At 43.3% G+C, this 19625-nt stretch overlaps 1 protein-coding gene across 1 annotated transcript in view; it reads left to right on the top strand.

Annotated features, from left to right (window-relative positions):
* The window catches only part of LOC146856132 (uncharacterized), a 376777-nt gene that overhangs the window by 134196 nt on the left and 222956 nt on the right, over positions 1–19625 (top strand). Inside the window, exons 12-13 of the mRNA XM_085651211.1 lie at positions 3045–3171; positions 3460–3570. Coding sequence (XP_085507337.1) covers positions 3045–3171; positions 3460–3570 — 238 coding nt within the window. The remainder of the gene's footprint in view (positions 1–3044; positions 3172–3459; positions 3571–19625) is intronic.

Genomic DNA, 19625 nt, shown 5'->3' with positions numbered 1-19625 from the left:
CCGTAGTTGTGAGTGACATTGGTGTGTTACCTTTGTGTGCAATGTTTTGTAATTGACCCCTTGTGGTTGTTGTGGGAGTGTGTTTACCTCTCACTGTTGGGGGTGTGTATGTGAGAGGACTCTATATTTTGGAGCCTCTCTGGCCTACCAGTATTGTTTGTCGTTGTGGGTGGACTTAGATTTGTCTCCCTTGAGGGCGTTGGTTAGAGTTGACTATGTTTTTGAGTCACTCGTATCTACCACTTTTGTGTGCTTCGTAGGTGAATGTCGCTTAACCTTCAGCTTTTCCGTTTCTGCAGAGCATTTTATTGTGTTTTTCTCCTACCTTTCCTGCTTCTCTTAAGGCATGGGTATTTGTCCCACGTTGACTATGGTTTTTGTTGTGGTTTGTTCTCTTTTGCACCTCTTTTTGTGTGTGGAAAGGGAGTGGATGTGTATGGGCGTTGTCTATTCCCTTTCTTTTTGGGGCTTATGTATGAGAAAGTTGTTGGGGGCTGTGCTTCAGAGAGCTGTGGTCTGACTCGCACAGGGAGAGCAACGGGCCGACAGGCTTGCTAGCAGACACACAGCTACGAGCTAATGGGCTGGCTCGCAGAGGTAGAGCTGCAGGCCTGAGAAGGTTGTTGGGGGCTATGCTTCACAGAGCTGTGGTCTGACTCCCAGAGGGAGAGCAACGGGCCGACGGGCCTGCTAGCAGACACACAGCTACGAGCTAATGGGCTGGGTCGCAGACGAAGAGCTGCGAGCCGATCCGTGGTTCGCACTGTGGTCTGACTCCCAGAGGGAGAGCGACGGGCCAACGGGCCTGCTAGCAGACACACAGCTGCGAGCTAATGGACTGGGTCGCAGACGAAGATCTGCAAGCCGACCCGTGGTTCTCAGATGGAGACTTGCAAGCTGGCGGGCTGGCTCGTAGAGGAAGAGCTGCGAGCCGACTGGCTGACTCATAGAGGGAGCGCTGCAACCCGTCGGCTCGCAGAGGGAGAGCTGCAGGCCAGCTCGCAGAGGAACAGCTGCGGGCTGACTGGTATAGGGAAAGGTGCGGGCCGTCAGCTTGCAAAGGGATATCGGTGGGACAGTGATGCGGGGAGAGGGAGCGTGAAGGGGGTATCTCGCAGAGATAGAGCTGCGGTATATTTCCAGTCTTGGCTTCAGAGATACAACTGCGGGCCTGAGAACCCGCACACGAAGAGCTGCGAGTCGAACGGTGGTTCGCAGAGGGAGAGTTGTGGGCCCGAGATGGTTGTTGGGGGCTATGCTTCAGAGAACTGTGGTCTAACTCGCACAGAGAGAGCAACGGGCCTGCTAACAGACACACAGCAGAGGTAGAGCTGCGAGCCTCACGGCTCACAGACGCAGAGCTGCGAGCTGATGGACTAGCTTCTAAAGGCATAGCTGCTAGCTGGTGATGTAGGGAGAGAGAGCGTGAAAGGGGTATCTCGCACAGACAGAGCTCCGGTATGTTTTCAGAGTTGCCTCGCAGAGGTAGAACTACGGACTCTATGTCTTGTAGACGGAGAGATGCGAGCTGAGGTGGACTGAATCACAAAATGGCTGCCAACAGTCCTAGTTTCAACAGTTCGTACCCAGGCTCGCAAAGGGAGAGCTGCGGCCCGTGGGCTCAACTCGCAGAGGGAGAGCTACGGGCCGTCTGCTCGCAAACGCACAGCAGCGTACTGGCTAGCAGAGGTAGAGAGCTGTGAGCCGACGCAGCAGCATACTGGCTCACAGAGGTAGAGAGGTGCGAGCTGACGGACTGGCTTCTAAAGGCATAGCTGCGAGCTGGTGATGTGGGGAGAGGGAGCGTGAAAGGGGTATCTCGCACAGACAGAGCTCCGGTATATTAAATTGCCCCTGGGACCTATGTTTTATTTTCACTCAATGCGAGGCACACAATGGCTGCTAACACTTCCTGGTTTGAAGTGTTAGCAGTCAATCAGAGGCAAGCTTGTGTTCGGGAGTTAGGCTCTGCCCAGATATATCAAAAACGACAGAAAGGATTTACACCATGTCAACAAAAGCGTGCTTTCTGGACCAAGACCTTTCTCCCTGCCAAATTTGGCGTAATTCCGTTCAGCATTTTGACCTGTAACCTTGTCTAAAGTTTCCTATGGAAATTGCATGGCGAAAACACGTTTTGGTACCCCCCTTTTTTCTCAGCCCCCCCCCTTGAGGAATCACCCCCAAACTTTCAAGATAGGAGCTGATCGGAAAAGAATAACTTTTTGGAAAATTTCCTAAAGATTCATCAAACGACGCCAAAGTTCTAAGCACATCAAAAAATGCTTTTCCTATGGAAACTAGGTTCTAACTATAACTATCTACTGGCGACCGCCAATAGATTATATATATCTACCCTCAGCACTTCGGACTTTTGTGAGCTCAGGTCTTGGACTTGAGGTATATTTCATCAAATGTCCAGCTATACTGTCAACTTAGTCCCTATTTAAAAAAAAGTAGCCTTTATCTTGCATATTTTACCTTTGTTTCTAATTTAGAGGATCCTGTTTAATGCTCATATTTTATTTTAAAAAGCTATTGAAAAAAAAAAACTTCTCTGTAGAATATTTCTGCCCTCAGAGTGTTGATGCAATTTTATGGATTTTCCATGGTTTGCAAATGTGCCTTCCCAAGTTCTTCACTTTATGGAATGTTTTCCAAATAAAAAGCACACAGGCTTTAATCTACATTGAGGAGGTAAAATGAATACTCCACACATTTTCTGAATGTTAACTTTAAATGTGTATCTTCGTTCACTACTATACTACATCCCATCACTGACTTTCCTACGAAGGTTTTTCAAATGGCTCTGCTGTATCATGTCTTTGTATTTGCCAAACGCACTGCTTCTTCTATGTGAAAGGACAAATCTACAAACAGATACTATTTTTATAATGACTCATGGACCAATGAAAATAACGTACTATAGATTTTACTGTCTGAGTGGCACATGCACCCAGTTAAAAATTTATATTTTTATATATATTTTATTCTGTTTATATAGAGACATGTACTTTAATGTCACTTACTATTTGCGTTTGCAGGTGCCAAACAAACTTCATGATGCTGCATCCTATTTCTGTGAAGACGAGTGGAAACTTTTACACGAATGGCAGAAAGAACTTTACAACAATGTGATGAAAGAAATTCACCAGGCCTTGATTTCTCTTGGTAAAGTTTCTGTCGTAAAGGTTTTGAGACATGTGAGCAATCCTTTTGCCAGTGTGCGACTGCTTTGGGTATTTCTGTCTCACACCACTCTCATACTAGCATTGATGGCCAGTAGCCATTGTTCCACAGTTGTGATCTATTGTTGTTCCAGCATGTCTCTCTCATTTACATGCCTGGTGATTAGTGTTAGTGCACAGATTATTAATAGAGTTCATTCTCTTGCTGTGTAGGATCCTGACATCTTGGTTGTAGCAACTGATTTTGCTCCCTAATTTTTTTTACTAACAGGGCCTCTGATCACCACCACCGTCTTCTCGCTAAGAGAGAAAGAAAAGGACTCTGTGTGTACTGTGGATGAGCAGGACAAGGAGAGTTGGCATGCCGGTGGTCATTCCCCAGGTCAGCAAGAAATGTAACATTTCCCAAAGGGTAACAAAATAAATTGTCGATGATGCTGTCCGTGACCACCATTTAGGTCAATATCAGACCCACCTTTAGTCCTTGCTTCTATATGGGTTTTTGTGCACAAATATTAATAACACTTAATTGCACAACAGTTTAAATTGAGAGTTTTAAACAAACAATTCAAGCTACTGGTATGATTGTTACATAATCACTTATAAAAGATTAATTTACAACATCTTATAAAAGTAATTCCAATATCCCACTGTGCCTATAATGTGTGTTTAACAACACATGAATTCAGAAGCAACAAAGGAATCTTCGATTCATAAATTTCCATTTGCAATCATGTATATAAATTGATAGGAGGGTAACCGGTGCAGTTACCATATTTACACACGAAAGGGATCTTGAAAAGGACCCAGCTCCGTTGTTCTATCATAACTATGTTAGTTATTTATCACTAGCTGTTTACTCTTCATGCAATATACTCCTGTTTCTGATTTTGAGGTAATGCTTTGGTTTACAAAAATGCTAAACATTTTGTAAAATTCTTAGACCATTCCATCACACTAGATGATATTATGGACTTCCAATGATAATGCATCATAAATATTCCAACCAGCAGTAATCTGCAGTCCACTGCTTGACCCAGTTGATACCAGATGCTTTTAAGGGAAGATTTATCTTTTATATGATGGTTTTCTTCCAGTATTCTTCACCCACAATTTCTTTTACTAATGGGCAGTTCAAGACCATGGCTTAAAATGTATGGGGATGATTTCCCTTTACCGACTGGAAGTGTAAGGTGCAACGCATCTCCTGTTAAGCACTATCTTTACATAAACCAAGACTCAATTAAATGAGGTTTGCAAGTGGATACAAAGTGAGTTCCTCGTGGTAGTGTATTTTGCCCAGATGTCTGGTGAGCATTAGTGGGATGTGTCTTAAACTTTCTGCATTCCAAATATTGAATTTTGTGCCCATGTGAAATTTAAAACACAGATGAACCTTGTGGCACAATTTGACCTAAACCAATTCAGACCGATTCAAAGGGTATACTGCTTACTTGTTGTTACTCAGTCATCTATCTAACTTTTGGCCAGCCTACAGCTAGCTCATAAAGAAGCAAAAAGACTTATTGGTTGAATGAGGCCCCACGCAAAAGTTCACAAATATTATTTTGTATCTGAAAATCAAAGTGGGATTTTCAGTGAAAAATTAAGCGTTTTAGAGCATTTACTGGTATCTCTCCTATAGTTGGCAGTCATCTTTGCTGTGCCATTCAGCCATTCAGGATCAAATGAGAAGGAAACCAGCATCTGAAGGATCCTCTGAGAAAGCAGTGATTATTTCAGACCAGGTCATGCCAAAAAGAGGGAATGTTTAGGATATTTAGAGTTCCAGCTCTTCCCATTCCCTGCTCTTAAAATGTCACAGTGTCTAAAAATTAGAAAAACTAATACTATATCTCAGTAAGTGAGAGCAAAATGTTAATGTTGTGATTTAAGGAATGACAAAGTGTCACTATTCATTGAAAGGCAGACCTGTTCTCCGAAATGTCCTTCCTCAAAGTCCCAAAGATTTTCCTTGTTCCTGAACTTGAGCTGCTTTGCACCATGTACTGCATGCAACCTAAAAGTAGGCTATCTCATTTTCAGAAGGCGCACTCTCCATAGTGGAACAAGGTGTCGTCTGCAATTCAGAATAAAACTCATTGCATTGTTGTCTGCACATTCCTGGTGGTATGTGGGGCTGGATCATTCTCTTAACTGATTGCTCAAAAGCCCTTAAGGAAATGTTCAGATCATGTTTGTTTTGACATCTTCTGTGCTACTTTATAAAAACATTCATCCACACAAAATCCTGGAATAATAAACCATGATCATAAACCATACGTTAAACACCACATCCCCAGCACAGTAGAAAAGATATCCAGTGCTGAAAAAGTGACCGTGCACATCAGCGTCGAAGAAAACAGGCATGTGGATGGTCAACAACCCTCACAACAAACTTCACACCCATGGTAACATACAGTGTTTTCTGAGAACATTCAAAACATTTCTACAATGCTGTTAGGACTCACCCCCGCTCAACAAACAAATGCACCTTTGCAATACCAAACAGCCCTCACTCCCTTGATTATATGTTGTAACATTCTATTGGAGACATGGTCTGCCTGCAAATGAATAGCTTCTCTGGAGCAGTTCTAATCTGAATTCTAAAAACAGCTAATTAATTTGCCTCGCTAACTGTTATCCATAATCGGGAGAAAAGTAAAGGAAGTGGACAAGTCTCGAGTATTCCATCAGAAAGATCATGTGGAATACATATCCTTTACGCTCAGTTTACTTGTAAAGCACCTACAGGTAAGATGCCCAGTGTACAGAATATTTATAAATCTTGCACGACACTAGGAGAGGAGTAGGAGAGATATTTTTCTAAGTTCATCAATGGTTAACTTAATGAATATTCTGGCACCTTCAATCTCTTGTGTGGAACATCCTCCTCTTGTGTATTATTCCACTAGCAATAAGCAGACAGGTCCATCTCTTTTTTTAGGACAAAGCCTACTTGGTTTGCTAACGACTTCCTGTGGGCATTCTGAAAGCTTCTCTGGGAAAGGATTTCGCCATTGCTTACCATTGGCTTTGTGGTTTGTAATTCACAGGTCCTTACTTCGATTTGCTGCCTTCCTTTGTTTTAAGCTGTCCAGCTTGAGTTTGTCCCTCCTGGGAGCATCCCTTGTTTACTGCATCCTTCCGAGTACTCACTTTTGGTAAACAGGCCATCAAATCATGTTCCTATCATGTCACATTTGGTGTGCATTGAAAGACAGATGAATATGTCAGCTTTGTCTTCCGTGGGAGCCTGGTGTTTACTTTTCTTTATCTAACTTCAAAGTGAGAGAATTTATGTGACAATCTTACTGTGAAAGAGAAGGCATTTTCCTAGCAAACAACATTTGAATGTATGTAAATTAATTGGGCTGCTATTTCAGAATATATCAGAATTAGGAAAGTACAAATGAAGTGTGGTGGAAATAAATATTTAAATTCAATCAAAACCCAGCAGTTCACTAGGTCACACACATTATAGTTTGTGCGCAGTATAACTGTATGTCTGTGCAAATATAATGGTCGTTTCAGTTGAAACTGTGATGTCTTTAATGGCAGTGCGCTACCACGCCATGCATACTTCACACTATGCCACTCCATTCTACAACACTATACTCCACTCTATGCCTCTCTACACTACGCCACACCGCTCCATTCTGCTCTACTCCACTCGAAGACAATCCACATCACTCTACTCAGTGACACGCCACTCCACTCTACGACATGTCAATCGACTCCTTGCAGCTCCACTCTGTCCCTTCACTCTAAGACACTCCAAGACACTATACGATCCACTACTCTACCGCCTCTACTTTACACCCATCCACTCTACGCACCTCCACTCCAACCGCTTACTCCACTCCATTCTACCCCTCCCCACTCCAGTCTTCCCCACCCATTCCATGCTACCCCACTTCATTACAATCTACCACACTCCAATGTACCACACTTTACTCCAATCTACCCCACTTCAACCTACCACACTCCTTACCAATCTACTCTTCTACTCTCCAATGTACCACACTCCACTCCAACCTACCACACTACATACTCCACTCCCTTCAAATCTATCTCGCTCCAATTTACCCCACTCCACGCCAATCTACCTCACTCCACTGCACCCCAGTCTACCTCACTCCCCTCCAATCAACTCCTCTCCAATCCACCCCACTCCAATCTACCCTACTCCACTGCAGTTTACCTCACTCCAATCTACCCCACTCTATCCCAATCCATAACACCCCAATCTACCTTACTCCAATCTACCACACCCCCCCTACCCTACTCCAGTCTACCCCACTCCACTCCAGTCTACCTTGCTCTACTCAGTCAGTCAGTCATATACTTTTATTCGATAAATTAATATCACAAAAAGACACAATTACATTAATTAACATAAATATACAATTAAGGGTAAAAACAGATAAAGCACCATAAATTCTTTTACTTGTCAATTTAGAAGGCATAAAAACAGGGACATATGACACTCTCCCCTCATATCCATACTTGGGTATTCAATAAGAATTCCATACAATTAATAATGAATAATAAATATTATACTTAAAATTAATTAAAAGGTCATAACCATTTAATAAAATCTGGATAAAAACCACAGCATCATACCAGGTCAAAATACAGCATTCCCTAGGCCTACTTTTTTCTTCATATTGTTGATTCGAGCGGCTGCCACTAAGAAATTAGCGACATGGAAAATAGTCCGGACACTACTCAATAATTGTAAATGTATAAGTGCCGGTCTAACCTGAGCAAACCCTACTTCCTTTAACACCGGTAATAGATACCTTTTCCTAATGTCTGAGTAATGCTTGCAAAGCATGACAAAGTGCAAAGTATCTTGTGATGACAAGTTGTCACACTTGCAGGGCTCAGCATTATCCGGTACACCCCATTTGGGGAAATCTCCCAGAGAAAAATGAATTAAATTAAATCAAAATCTAATTAACAGAAAACGATGAAAGGGGCGTGTAACTAGCTTCAGGTAGAGTTCCAGACCTGGTAGACTCACTAACCCAAAGTGTAGTCTAACTAGAGGTTTTTTTCAACTCTAATTCCTCCCTTTCAGCTAATTGAAGGTTTACCATGGCAGTTTTTATCAAATCCATGTCTGCTTTCTTAATGGTTTCCGGAGCCGAAAAAAGCTCTGGCCGGCCGATTCAATGTATGCTAACCACGGGATTTTACTGGCCATATCTAGAGCCAGGCAGTCTTTCAAGATCATATGGTTCAGAGTTATCTCCTCATTGAGCCAAGTCTTGAGCCAACATAATATCGGGGCCATTTTCACTTTATCTGATACATAATCCAGCCCCATCTCCACATGTATCGAAAAGGTAGGGGTTGACTGTGGCACAGATAATAAGGTTCTTAGAAATGTATTTTCCACCACTTGGATCTGATGGTCTTGTGAGATATACCCCCAGATCTCAGATCCATAAGTAGCTATTGCAAGGCATTTTGCCTTGTAGACCTTTAAAATAGCTTCCATGGGTCTGGCTCCAAGATGTTTTGAAAAACCCATAAGGGCTGATGTGGATCTTGCAAATACATTTCTTTTAAGTTTCATTTGCGGTCCCCAGGACCCTTTTTCATCAAATAAGAGACCTAAGTATGTAAAAACAGGGACCCTACGAACCTCATCTTTTCCACAAAAAAAGTCATCATATTTTTCTTTCTTCTTTGTTCCCCTACTATCATTACATGAGATTTTTTTGCATTTATTTTTAGATCGAGTGACTCCATAAATATGTCAAACTTCATTAACAATTTATTTAGACCAACTCCAGTGCGGGACAGTAAAACCGCATCGTCCGCATAAAGGAGAACTGGTATAGTTGTATCTCCTACTCTCGGAACATCTAACGAAGCTCCCTTCAGGGCAGGTTCTAATGCATTAATATATAGTGTAAAGAGTAGGGGTGCCAAAATGCACCCCAGCCTAACCCCTCTTTCTGATTTAAAATGCCTTGTACATCTCCCGTCTTGGGTGACTCGAACAGAAGCAATCAAGCCACAGTGGAGGTCAGCAAGGAATGTAACTAATGCACTGTCAATGCCCAATTGCCACAGCTTCGACCTATTTACTAGGTCAAAAGCTGTTGATAGATCCATAAATCCCAGGTAGAGGGAACCGTTTTTTAGCAACAGTATACTTACTAATAAGGAGCTGTAAATTAAGACATTGATTTAATGTGCTCCTTTTGGCTCTAAAGCCATATTGAGCATTAGATAGGATCCCATTTCCCTCAAAATGATCTGTCAACCTAGCTAAAATAACTCTGCCTAGTATCTTCACAGCAGAATCTATCAGGGAGATAGGCCTATAACAAGATGGGTCATCTCTTTGCCCTTTTTTGAAGACCGGAATTATAATGGATTTTGACCAAGAGATGGGAGTTATATTTGAGCCTGATGCGTTAAAAACGTTAGTCAGTACCCTTGCCCAGAATCTAGGGTGACTTTTATAGAGGTCCGCAGGGACCCCATCCGGACCTAGCGCCTTGTTTATCCTAGTCTCCGTTATTGCTTTAAATACTTCACTCTCCTGGAAGACCACTACTGACGCTAATTCTGAATTAGGGATATATTCTTGTGGGCTCTCAACCCTTTGACTTCCATAAATTTTCTCAAAGTGGGCAGTCCATTGGTCATCTTGGATATTGCAATCAAGTCGGGAATTATGTTCACCGGAAAAAAAGGGTCATTGATAGTTTGCCAAAATTTCCCACTATCCCTCAAGACCTCCTAGGACAAAAGTTTGTCCCATGCCTCATCTTTGATCTGATTTTTCCTTAACCTGATGGCCTGTTTATAAGACTTCCTTAACCCCCTAATTTGCTCCCTGTTTCTGGGGCAATGTTTTAATGCTTTAAGAAGTGCAGAATGTGCCCTAGTACAAGTCAAACCATCTTTTCCCACTAATGGTGGTTGTGGAATGCATTTGCTTCGTCAACTTGCTACTGATATGTTTACAGATAATGTCAAAAGCCTCTACAATCAGTATATTTGGTGCAACAATATCCAAGCAGATACTGACTTCCTTCTCTGTATTAGACAAGACCTCCCCCAAGAAAATTTCAGGAATTACTTTCGTCCATTTCAATCTCCTGCCTCGGTCCGTTGGTATCACCTCTCGTCTGATGCCCCTATTCTCGGATACTGTAGAACTTAATTGGGCCCTCTGGGCCATTTCTAAAATTACAGGGTTATGATCACTAAAAACAGAAGACCCCACCTTATATGAAACAACACTGCCTAGGACTGGGGCAGTCATAAAAATATAGTCTATGACTGTGTCCGTACCTTTAAAGGTAGCTACCCTAGGGCCTCCCACAGTACATCCCGATTCATAAAGATTTGTGGTGGCCAAAAGTTTCTCAAGGGCCTCCCCTTGCATAGTGTGTTCAAAATGTACAAGAGCAGAATATGGGGGACCATCTGAATTGTCGAGAACACAGTCTTGTCCACACAGGTGAATGTTAAAGTCACCCATTACAATAACCTCAGCCCACGGGTTTTTAACGTTATATGATATTAAAAAGTCCTCTAGACATATTAAAAATTGATTTAAACACTCGCTATTGGAAGAATTATAAAAATTAACCAATTAACCAATAATAATTTCCCAAAATGTGGCCGAGATAGCTCCACTGCCAAACAATTGTGGCAGCTCGCATCAATCTGTTTTAATGAGCCATTCAAATTCAGGGAAAAAAACATTGCTAAACCTCCCTTTGCTCTACCATACAGGGCCTGTTTAGCAGAAATAAAAAAATGTGTATACCCATCTATATAAAAATTATGGTTTGTGTCCCATGTTTCCTGAAATGCCATGATGTCATAGGACTTTATCTCTTCCAACCAGGACCTATCCCTACACTTACCTCTCATCCCGGCAATATTCCAACTCAAGACTTTACAAGTTGAAGTTTGGGGATCGGTATTAACCACTAGGCTTTCTATAACAGTTACCCTTTGTACTTCGACCACCTCTGTCTCATTGGGGGCTGTATTGACCACCCCCTGACCTAAATTATCCCCTTGTAGTCAGTCACATTCTTCCAAGCCAGATAGCACGTCAAATCTATTACACAGCGCTATATCCCCCCAGTACTCCATTCCTTTTGCCCTCTAAAGTGCTGTTTACCCCCCCTCTCTGGATACGCAGCTGCATAGAAATAAGACAGGGGGAGAGGGTGAATAGATGATACCGGATCGTTTTGGCACCAATCACATATGTAATCCACCGCCCTCCAGTCCCTGAAATTAACAACTATACAATCCCCCCCACTGACTTTGGTTTGTACCCCACCCAGCCCACTCTTCTGGCATGGAGAATTTCAGCAGAGACATGTATTGGTAGTGGACGATTCTTGTTGAGCCAATGGATACACTTGTTCTTTAACTCCTGGTGTGATTCCCTCTTACCCTGACATAATGAAGGAGCCCCCACCAGAACCACTACATAGGGTGCAGACTCTGGAGGAAGCTGGATGTTTGGTAATGGAGCTTCGCTATAGGCCATTATGCTTTTATGCGATGCTTCCTTTTGTGTTACAGGCTTACCAGACTCTCTTTGCAGCAGCATTCCCCTATCACCGGAATGCTCTATCCTTAATAAGTTGTTTGAGACTGGTTCAGGGGGATTTCCCCGGGGTTCTACCAAGTTTCCACTTGCAGCCGTTTTACCGGGAGCCATAGGACCCCTGGGGACAGAGGGGGGTATCTCTGCTCCAAGGGTTATAATAGACCCCTCTCCCCCTCCCCCTGCATAGTTACTGACTAACCCAGTGGCTTGTTTCCCTTCCCTACCCCGGGATGAGGCTAGCAATAGTTCAAGGCATACTAATCTAGAGTCAATTGAGTCCAAACGTTCACTTAATGGGGCCCAAGACTTCTTAATCAAATGTTCAATTTTTATCCAAAAGGATGGACCCATCTCGTTTGTGCTATTCTGTTCATCAGAAGGAAGGTTGTTTATATCTTCACTTGCAAAGCAAGTACTTCCAGGTTGAGTTATGGTCTTGTTGACAGAGTGAGCTTTGCTAGGTTTTTTCTTCTTCCCGGGGGTCTGTACTTTATTACCATTACGGCTCCGTTTTGAAGAGAGACCCTGATCACTTTTGGACGGCACCGCCTTAGTACTAGTAGTTGACCGAGTTTTAATTTTGTCAAAGCATATGCCTCCTGTCGCAGCAGGGGTAACTATATCTATACTCTTATCTAATACACTAGCGATGCGGGGAGGCTCATTGGTCAGGGGTCTTACTAATTCTGGTAGCTCTGGTAGCCCCTGCACCCCACCCTCCTCTACGGAAGCCATTGACGCCATTGAATCTTGGGTATTAGTCCAACGTAAATCCGGCAATCGAGCTTCAGCTATCCTGCCCATAGAAGATTTTTTTTCAAAGGCGATGTCAAGGGATAGTCTTTTTTCTGTTAGCTCAATATCCTTAGCAAGGGCAGAGGACACTCTAACTAAAAAATATTCCAGAGTGCCCATTAACGCTCCTCCTGTTGGCCTTCTATTGTCTTTGGCATTATCCCTACAGGTTGGTGGAGAAGCAGACATTATGTGTGCATACAGTACTCAAACTAGCGTCGGTAATATGTGCAGACAAAAGTTTGATATGAGGTTTCCACACTGACCTTACATGTAGATAGCACATGAGAGAAACCAAGCCCGTCCCGGCCTTGTCCGGTCTAGAACGGGCTAAAACGGGCCCGCCCTTGGCCCGGGCTTCGCCCGGCGCGTCCCGCGAAGCAGGCCTCGGCGTTTGTTATATGCGCCTGCTGGCGCGGCGTGTAGAGAATGCGCCGCCGCTGAGGCAGCCGGGAACTGAAGTCCCTGGGGCGGCGACGCTGCAGGCAACACTCAGTGACTCTCAGTGACTCCTGGCGATGGCGGCGTAGTCTGCGATATGGTAAGCTCGTTCCCTGCTCTACTCCAGTCCTACCCCACTCCACCCCATGTACGCCAATCTACTCAAATCTTCCTTACTCCAATCTATCCCACCCATTCTACCCCACTTCATTTTACCCCATTCTACCTCACTCCAGTCTATCCCAATTCATTACAATCTACGCCACTCCAATTCACACCATTTACCCTACTCCATTCCACTCCATTTTATTCCATTCTATCCCATTCCATGCCCATTTACCCCACTCTGCCCTAAGGCTACACCCCGCTACTTCAATCCACCCTACTCCACAACCCTAATTTACCCACTCTACTCCAGACAACCCCAATCTACCCCTACTCCAGTCTATCCCACTCCAATCTGCCCCACTCCACTCTCCCCCACTCCTCTACAATATACCCCACTCCACCACATTTTACACCATTCTACCCTACTCCACTTCTCTGCAACCTTACCCACTCCATTCCAATCTACTGCACTCCAATCTACCCCACCCCACTCAGACTACCCAATCTACACCACTCCACTCTACCCCATCCCACTTTACTCCGCTCCAATCTGTCCCACTCCAATCTACTTCATTCCCCTCCACTCCAGTCTAATCTACTCCAGTCTACCCCACTCCAATCTGCCAGAATGGACCCCACTACAACCTACCACAATTTACCCCACTTCACTCTACCTTGGTCTACCCCACTCCAATCTTTTAAAACCCCTCTACCCCACTCTACTCCAGTCTACTCCATCTACCCAACTTCACTCCAATCTACCCCAGTTCACTCCAATCTACCCCAGTCCACTACGATCCACCCCATTCCACTACAATCTATCCCACTCCACTAAACTCTAAAGTACCCCACTCCAACCCAATCTAACCCACTTGTCTTCCCCACCCCACTCCAATCTACCCCACTCCATTCCATTTACCCTAATCCACCCCAATCTATCCCATGCACTCCACTGTAACCACTCCACTCCAGTCTAATACACTTCTCTCCAATCCACTGCACTCCTCCCCAATCTACCCCACTCCACTTCAATCTACCCCGATTCAATCTACCACAATCTATCTCACTGTGACTGCAATCTATCCCAATCTGCTCCTCTGCACTCCACCCCACTCTTCCCCACCCAATAACCCCACTTGAATTCAGCCCATTTGAATCCACTCTACCCCACTCCACTTTACTCTATCCCACTCCACTCCATTGTAGCCCAATTTACACCACTTCAATACAGTCTGTCCCCCTCCCGTCTACCCCACTCCACCCCAGTCTACCGCACCCCAATCTACCCTACTCCAATCTACCACACCCCACTGTAATCCACTCCAGTCTACCCCATGCTATGCCAATCCACCCTACCCCACTCCAACTTAACCCAGTGCAATGTATCCCACTCCACTCTACCCCATTCCAACCCATATAATCTATCCAACCCCAGGCCAGTCTCCCCCACTCCACTCCAGTCTACTCCACTTCAATTTACCCCGGTCTACCCCACTCCAATCTATCCCACTCCACTCTACCCCAATCCACCCACTTTATCCCATTCTACCACACTATACCACAATCTACCCCACTCTACTCCAATTTCCCCAATTCACCCTAATCTACTCCACTCCAGTCTACCCCACTCCATTCCAATCAACCTCACTCCACTTATCTAAATTCACCCCACTCCACTCTACCCGAATCTACCCCACTCCACATCAGTCTGTCCTACCCCACTCCACTCCAATCTACCCAACTCCATCCACCCGACGTCACTAACTTTTGGGTTCCCATTAATATAAATGGGGTGACCCAGAAAAGTCAAAAGACCTGGGTATCAATTGGTACAAGAAACAGTTGGTCCTAAAACACTATGATTAAATAATACAGTCAATGTTAATGTTTCTTCTTCATGAAAGATTGAATCCTGAAATAAATTAGGGGAAAAAAATACAAAAAGCCAAATACATTCAAAGAAAGACAGTACCCACTAGTATAGTTATGCCGAAAAAACGAATTAATTTATTCGTAGACAAATCTCCATAGTTCAATTTACAGCATACAAAATGAAGGGGGTTACTACCAGGAAGTGTGGAGAGAGGTGATGAGTTGGTGCTCATTTGAAAGAGGACAGAGTCAGAATGAGTAAAGAACACAATATTTACACAATGTACAATATCTGCTAAGGCCGAAGTCCTTAGGTTTGACAGGCCTGTCCCTACTGTCATTCAAAAAACTTTAGACATTCTAATTATTTTAGTCACATCACAGTGATACATCATCTGTGATCATGGCAGGGATATGGGGGTACATGGAGTACAGGCCAAATGGGGGGAATTCGTTGACGTTTCGACCCAGACGCTAATAGGGGTAAGTGATCTCCTCAGCTACGGGTCTTCCTCAGGACAGGACAAGGAAACCTGGGGAGTAACCATAGTGACAGAGTCTGGATCTTAAATTCAGTTCATATATTCCAACAAAGGTGACCATAAATCTAAGGGTACTGACCTAAGTTTCAAGAGTGTAGCGCCCCCAACGATAGGGTGGGCAACCTATAGGAGAAGAATGTATAAGGCTGTAAGTCCCCAGTATTCAAGCTGATGAAGGCTTACATATAAATAAATAAACCAACTGGTATAGCACTCACCCGTTAATGGTGTGCCACAAGCCACAACAAACTTGTTTTGTCAACTTGTCGTAATGAAAACGTCAAAGTAGCGGGATGGATCCCTTAGTTAACTACACAAAACAGTGAAACTCGACATTAGATCACTGACCCAATCATGACAGACAGACGCAATATATATATACATGTCAGCATAACATTTGTTGATGTCAAATCACCCGCTGTGATTTAGCGGCGAGAGAATCTCTTAAATGTAGACTTGCACTCGTTGGTCATATGCCTATGAGAGAAACCAGTACAAAACCAGTCAGACGCTAAGTATTAGTTGCCCAAATCCAAGCAAATACTATCCTAATCCGCAAAAACGTGTCCGCATACCTTCATAAAATCAAGGCGTGTCCTGCTCCGTAAACGCTTCGTCAGTGAATGCTCAATCGGGCAAGCCGTTGTCAGGCGGGAGAACTCTGCTATTAGTAACCATGGAGACGTGCACGCAGCTCCCGGTCACACGTAAAAAACCCGACGCGTCTCTCACCGTGAGTGTAGGAAAACAGACTACTCTGGCTGGCACTCAGCCCAGCCTGATCCGTCAGTATACGAGTTAGAAGAGGACAGTAAATGTTGAAGAAAGAATTAAAGCAAATGGGTGTACAGTACATAATTAATAATTACAAACAAAATATGAAATTCACATTTATAAATAGAGATATGAAGTGTATAATACATATTTCATAGTGTAAATACAGCGCGGGACTGTGGATTCAAATGCCTGACATACCTAGCCAGTGAATATTTAAAGGTAATACATGTCTGCATACTAAATCCTATGTTAAACAATAAAAACAAGCGTACGGTTGTGAGTTAAAAACTTTCGCTAAATTACATTTATATATTTACATGGTTTTGAAACAACTCCTCTGAGTGAGAGGGGTTGAATGTAAGCATGTCGATGTGCACAGAGACACACACAGCACATATTATTTGAGAGTCATATAGCGTGTTAACCATTATTCATTGCGGCCATTTGTCTGGTAATCTCCTCATATTCATTCAAACCCCTATTCACAGTATTGAAGATATGCATCCATTTACATTCCCTGGTGTTAAGGATGCTGGCAAAATTACCTCCCCGTAGGTTTGTGGTCACTTTTTCAATTACCCACCACCTCAGGCTTTCCAAATCTTTCAAAATGATCCACAAGGGGTGCACCCTGGACTTTACATCGTATCCTTCTACAGTGTTGTAGGATACAGGTTTTTATTTTCTGAATTATTTGACCCACGTACATAAAGTCACAAGGGCACACAATGGCGTAAATGACGCCCATCGAATTACAGTTGGTATGTTGTTGCATGGTGTGTGTGTGGTTATTGTATGTGCATTGTTTCTGTTCCAAGGTCATAGGGGAGGCCTTGCACAAGCCACATTTAAAATGGCCTCGCACAGGTGGGAGATTCCAAAGTGTGGTCTGATTATCCCTGGGCTTACTCGGAAGCAAAGACTGTACAACAGAGTCCCTCACACATCTACCCTTTTTAAAGGCGTGCATGGGTGGTTCCGTAATATCGATTTCATCAGCCACCAAGTGCCAATGACGGTTAATGATCTTTTTAACCTCATTGCTCTTAGTGCAAAAGGTTGTAACACATGTCATTCTTTCCTTTTCATTGGATTTGTCAATTTTAGGTTCCAACAGAAACTCCCTGTGGCAAAACCACGCTCTCTTGCGCGCTTTCTTTACAAGACTCCTGGGGTACCCCCTATCAATAAGGCGTTCCATCAGAACAGCAGATTCTTCAAAGAAATCTATCTTGCGACTACAGTTCCTCCGCAATCTCAGGAACTGGCCATAGAGGAGGTTGTCCCTGAGATTGTGAGGGTGGTGGCTAGAATAGCGTAAGAGGGTGTTCTTTTCGCTGGGCTTCCAGTACAGTGTAGTGTGTAACTTTCCTTCCTCTTCTCTTATGGTAATGTCAAGAAAATTGATTTGCCTATTACTGAAGTCAAGGGAGAATTTAATATCCTCTGATCTAGTGTTCAACCACATGTGGACATTAAGAAGTTGTTGTTCATCTCCCTTCCATAATAACAACACATCGTCGATGTATCAACGCCATAGTGTGATACAATCTCTATATGGGTTGTTCTGATTTAAGACAAACTCATGTTCATAAGCGTCCAAATCCGGCGCAAAGCTCGCCTCCATGGCTACACCCTTAGTCTGCACATAGTAGTCACCCTCAAAATAGAAAAAAATCTTTTTCATAGCAATCTCTAGGAGGTCTATTATAAAGCTGGTGGGGACCTGACAGGATCTCGGTGGTTGATCCAGTACCTTCATAATGGTATCAAGGGCCGCTACCTGTGGGATATTGGTATACAAGGATGTTATATCCATTGTTACCAAGAGGTCTTCTCTCTGACCAAAAGAGCGCTCATCTACCAATTGTATGGTCTGAATAGTGTCCCTAAGATAGACCGTGGTTCTTTCTGCAATAGGTTTAATAAACACATCAATATATTTACATAAAGGCTCTAGGACTTATCCGAATCCAGAGATGATGGGCCTCCCCGGAGGATTTTTGAGACGTTTATGCACCTTAAGGAGCGTGTAAATTGTGGTCAATCTGGGTTGATTATTCTCTCATGACCACCTGCTCATATGCTAGCACCCTGTGGGGCATCATTTGTGGTGGAGGAGTGAAAGTAGATGGTGGTCGAAGTCCGGTATTGCTAAATGTGGGTTTATATGATACTTTGTTAAAGTATTGTTTAAGCAGAATCTTACGAAAGAACTGGTGTAACTCAACTTTTAAGTTGAATGTATTGGGTAAATTAGTGGGCACAAATGACAAACCTAGCTTATGAGCAGGTGGTCATGAGAGATGTGAATAAGTTATTGTCAGAGAGACAATACACTAAATATAATGTCTCCAGGAAGGAACAGCGGGCTCTTGAATCACTGAAGAACAACACCGAAATAGTGATTAAACCCGCTGACAAGGGTGGAGCAATTGTCATCCAGAGCAGGGAAGATTATAAATCGGAGATTATCTCACAATTGGAGGTAGAAGGCAACTACAAGAAATTACAGGCCGACCCTACCAAAGAGATAGCAGCTAGCATTAGATCCATTACTGATAATGCCCTACATGAAGGCTATCTATCTAAACATGAATATGATTACCTGAATAATAATCAACTCAGATTGCCCACAATTTACACGCTCCCTTAGGTGCATAAATGTTGGGGTTTGAATGAATATGAGGAGATTACCAGACAAATGGCTGCAATGAATAATGGTTAACACGCTATATGACTCTCAAAAAATATGTGCTGTGTGTGTCTCCGTGCACATCGACATGCTCAACCCCTCTCACTCAGAAGAGTTGTTTCAAAACCATGTAAATATATAAATGTAATTTAGCTAATGTTTTTAACTCACAACCTTACGCTTGTTTTTATTGTTTAACATAGGATTTAGTATGCAGACATGTATTACCTTTAAATATTCACTGGCTAGGTATGTCAGTCATTTGAATCCACAGTCTTGCGCTGTATTTACACTATGAAATATGTATTATACACTTCATATCTCTATTTATAATTGTGAATTTCATATTTTGTTTGTAATTATTAATTATGTACTGTACACCCATTTACTTTAATTCTTCCTTCAACATTTACTGTCCTCTTCTAACTCGTATACTGACGGATCAGGCTGGGCTCAGCGCCAGCCAGAGTAGTCTGTTTTCCTACACTCACGGTGAGAGACGTGTCGGGTTTTTTACGTGTGACCGGGAGCTGCGTGCACGTCTCCATGGTTACTAATAGCAGAGTTCTCCCGCCTGACAACGGCTTGCCCGATTGAGC

This window comes from Triturus cristatus, chromosome 4_1, assembly GCF_964204655.1.
Source record: "Triturus cristatus chromosome 4_1, aTriCri1.1, whole genome shotgun sequence".
NCBI classification, from domain to species: domain Eukaryota; kingdom Metazoa; phylum Chordata; class Amphibia; order Caudata; family Salamandridae; genus Triturus; species Triturus cristatus.
The sequence above is the reverse complement of the archived record's forward strand: the minus strand, read 5'-3'. Positions and strand labels throughout refer to the sequence as shown.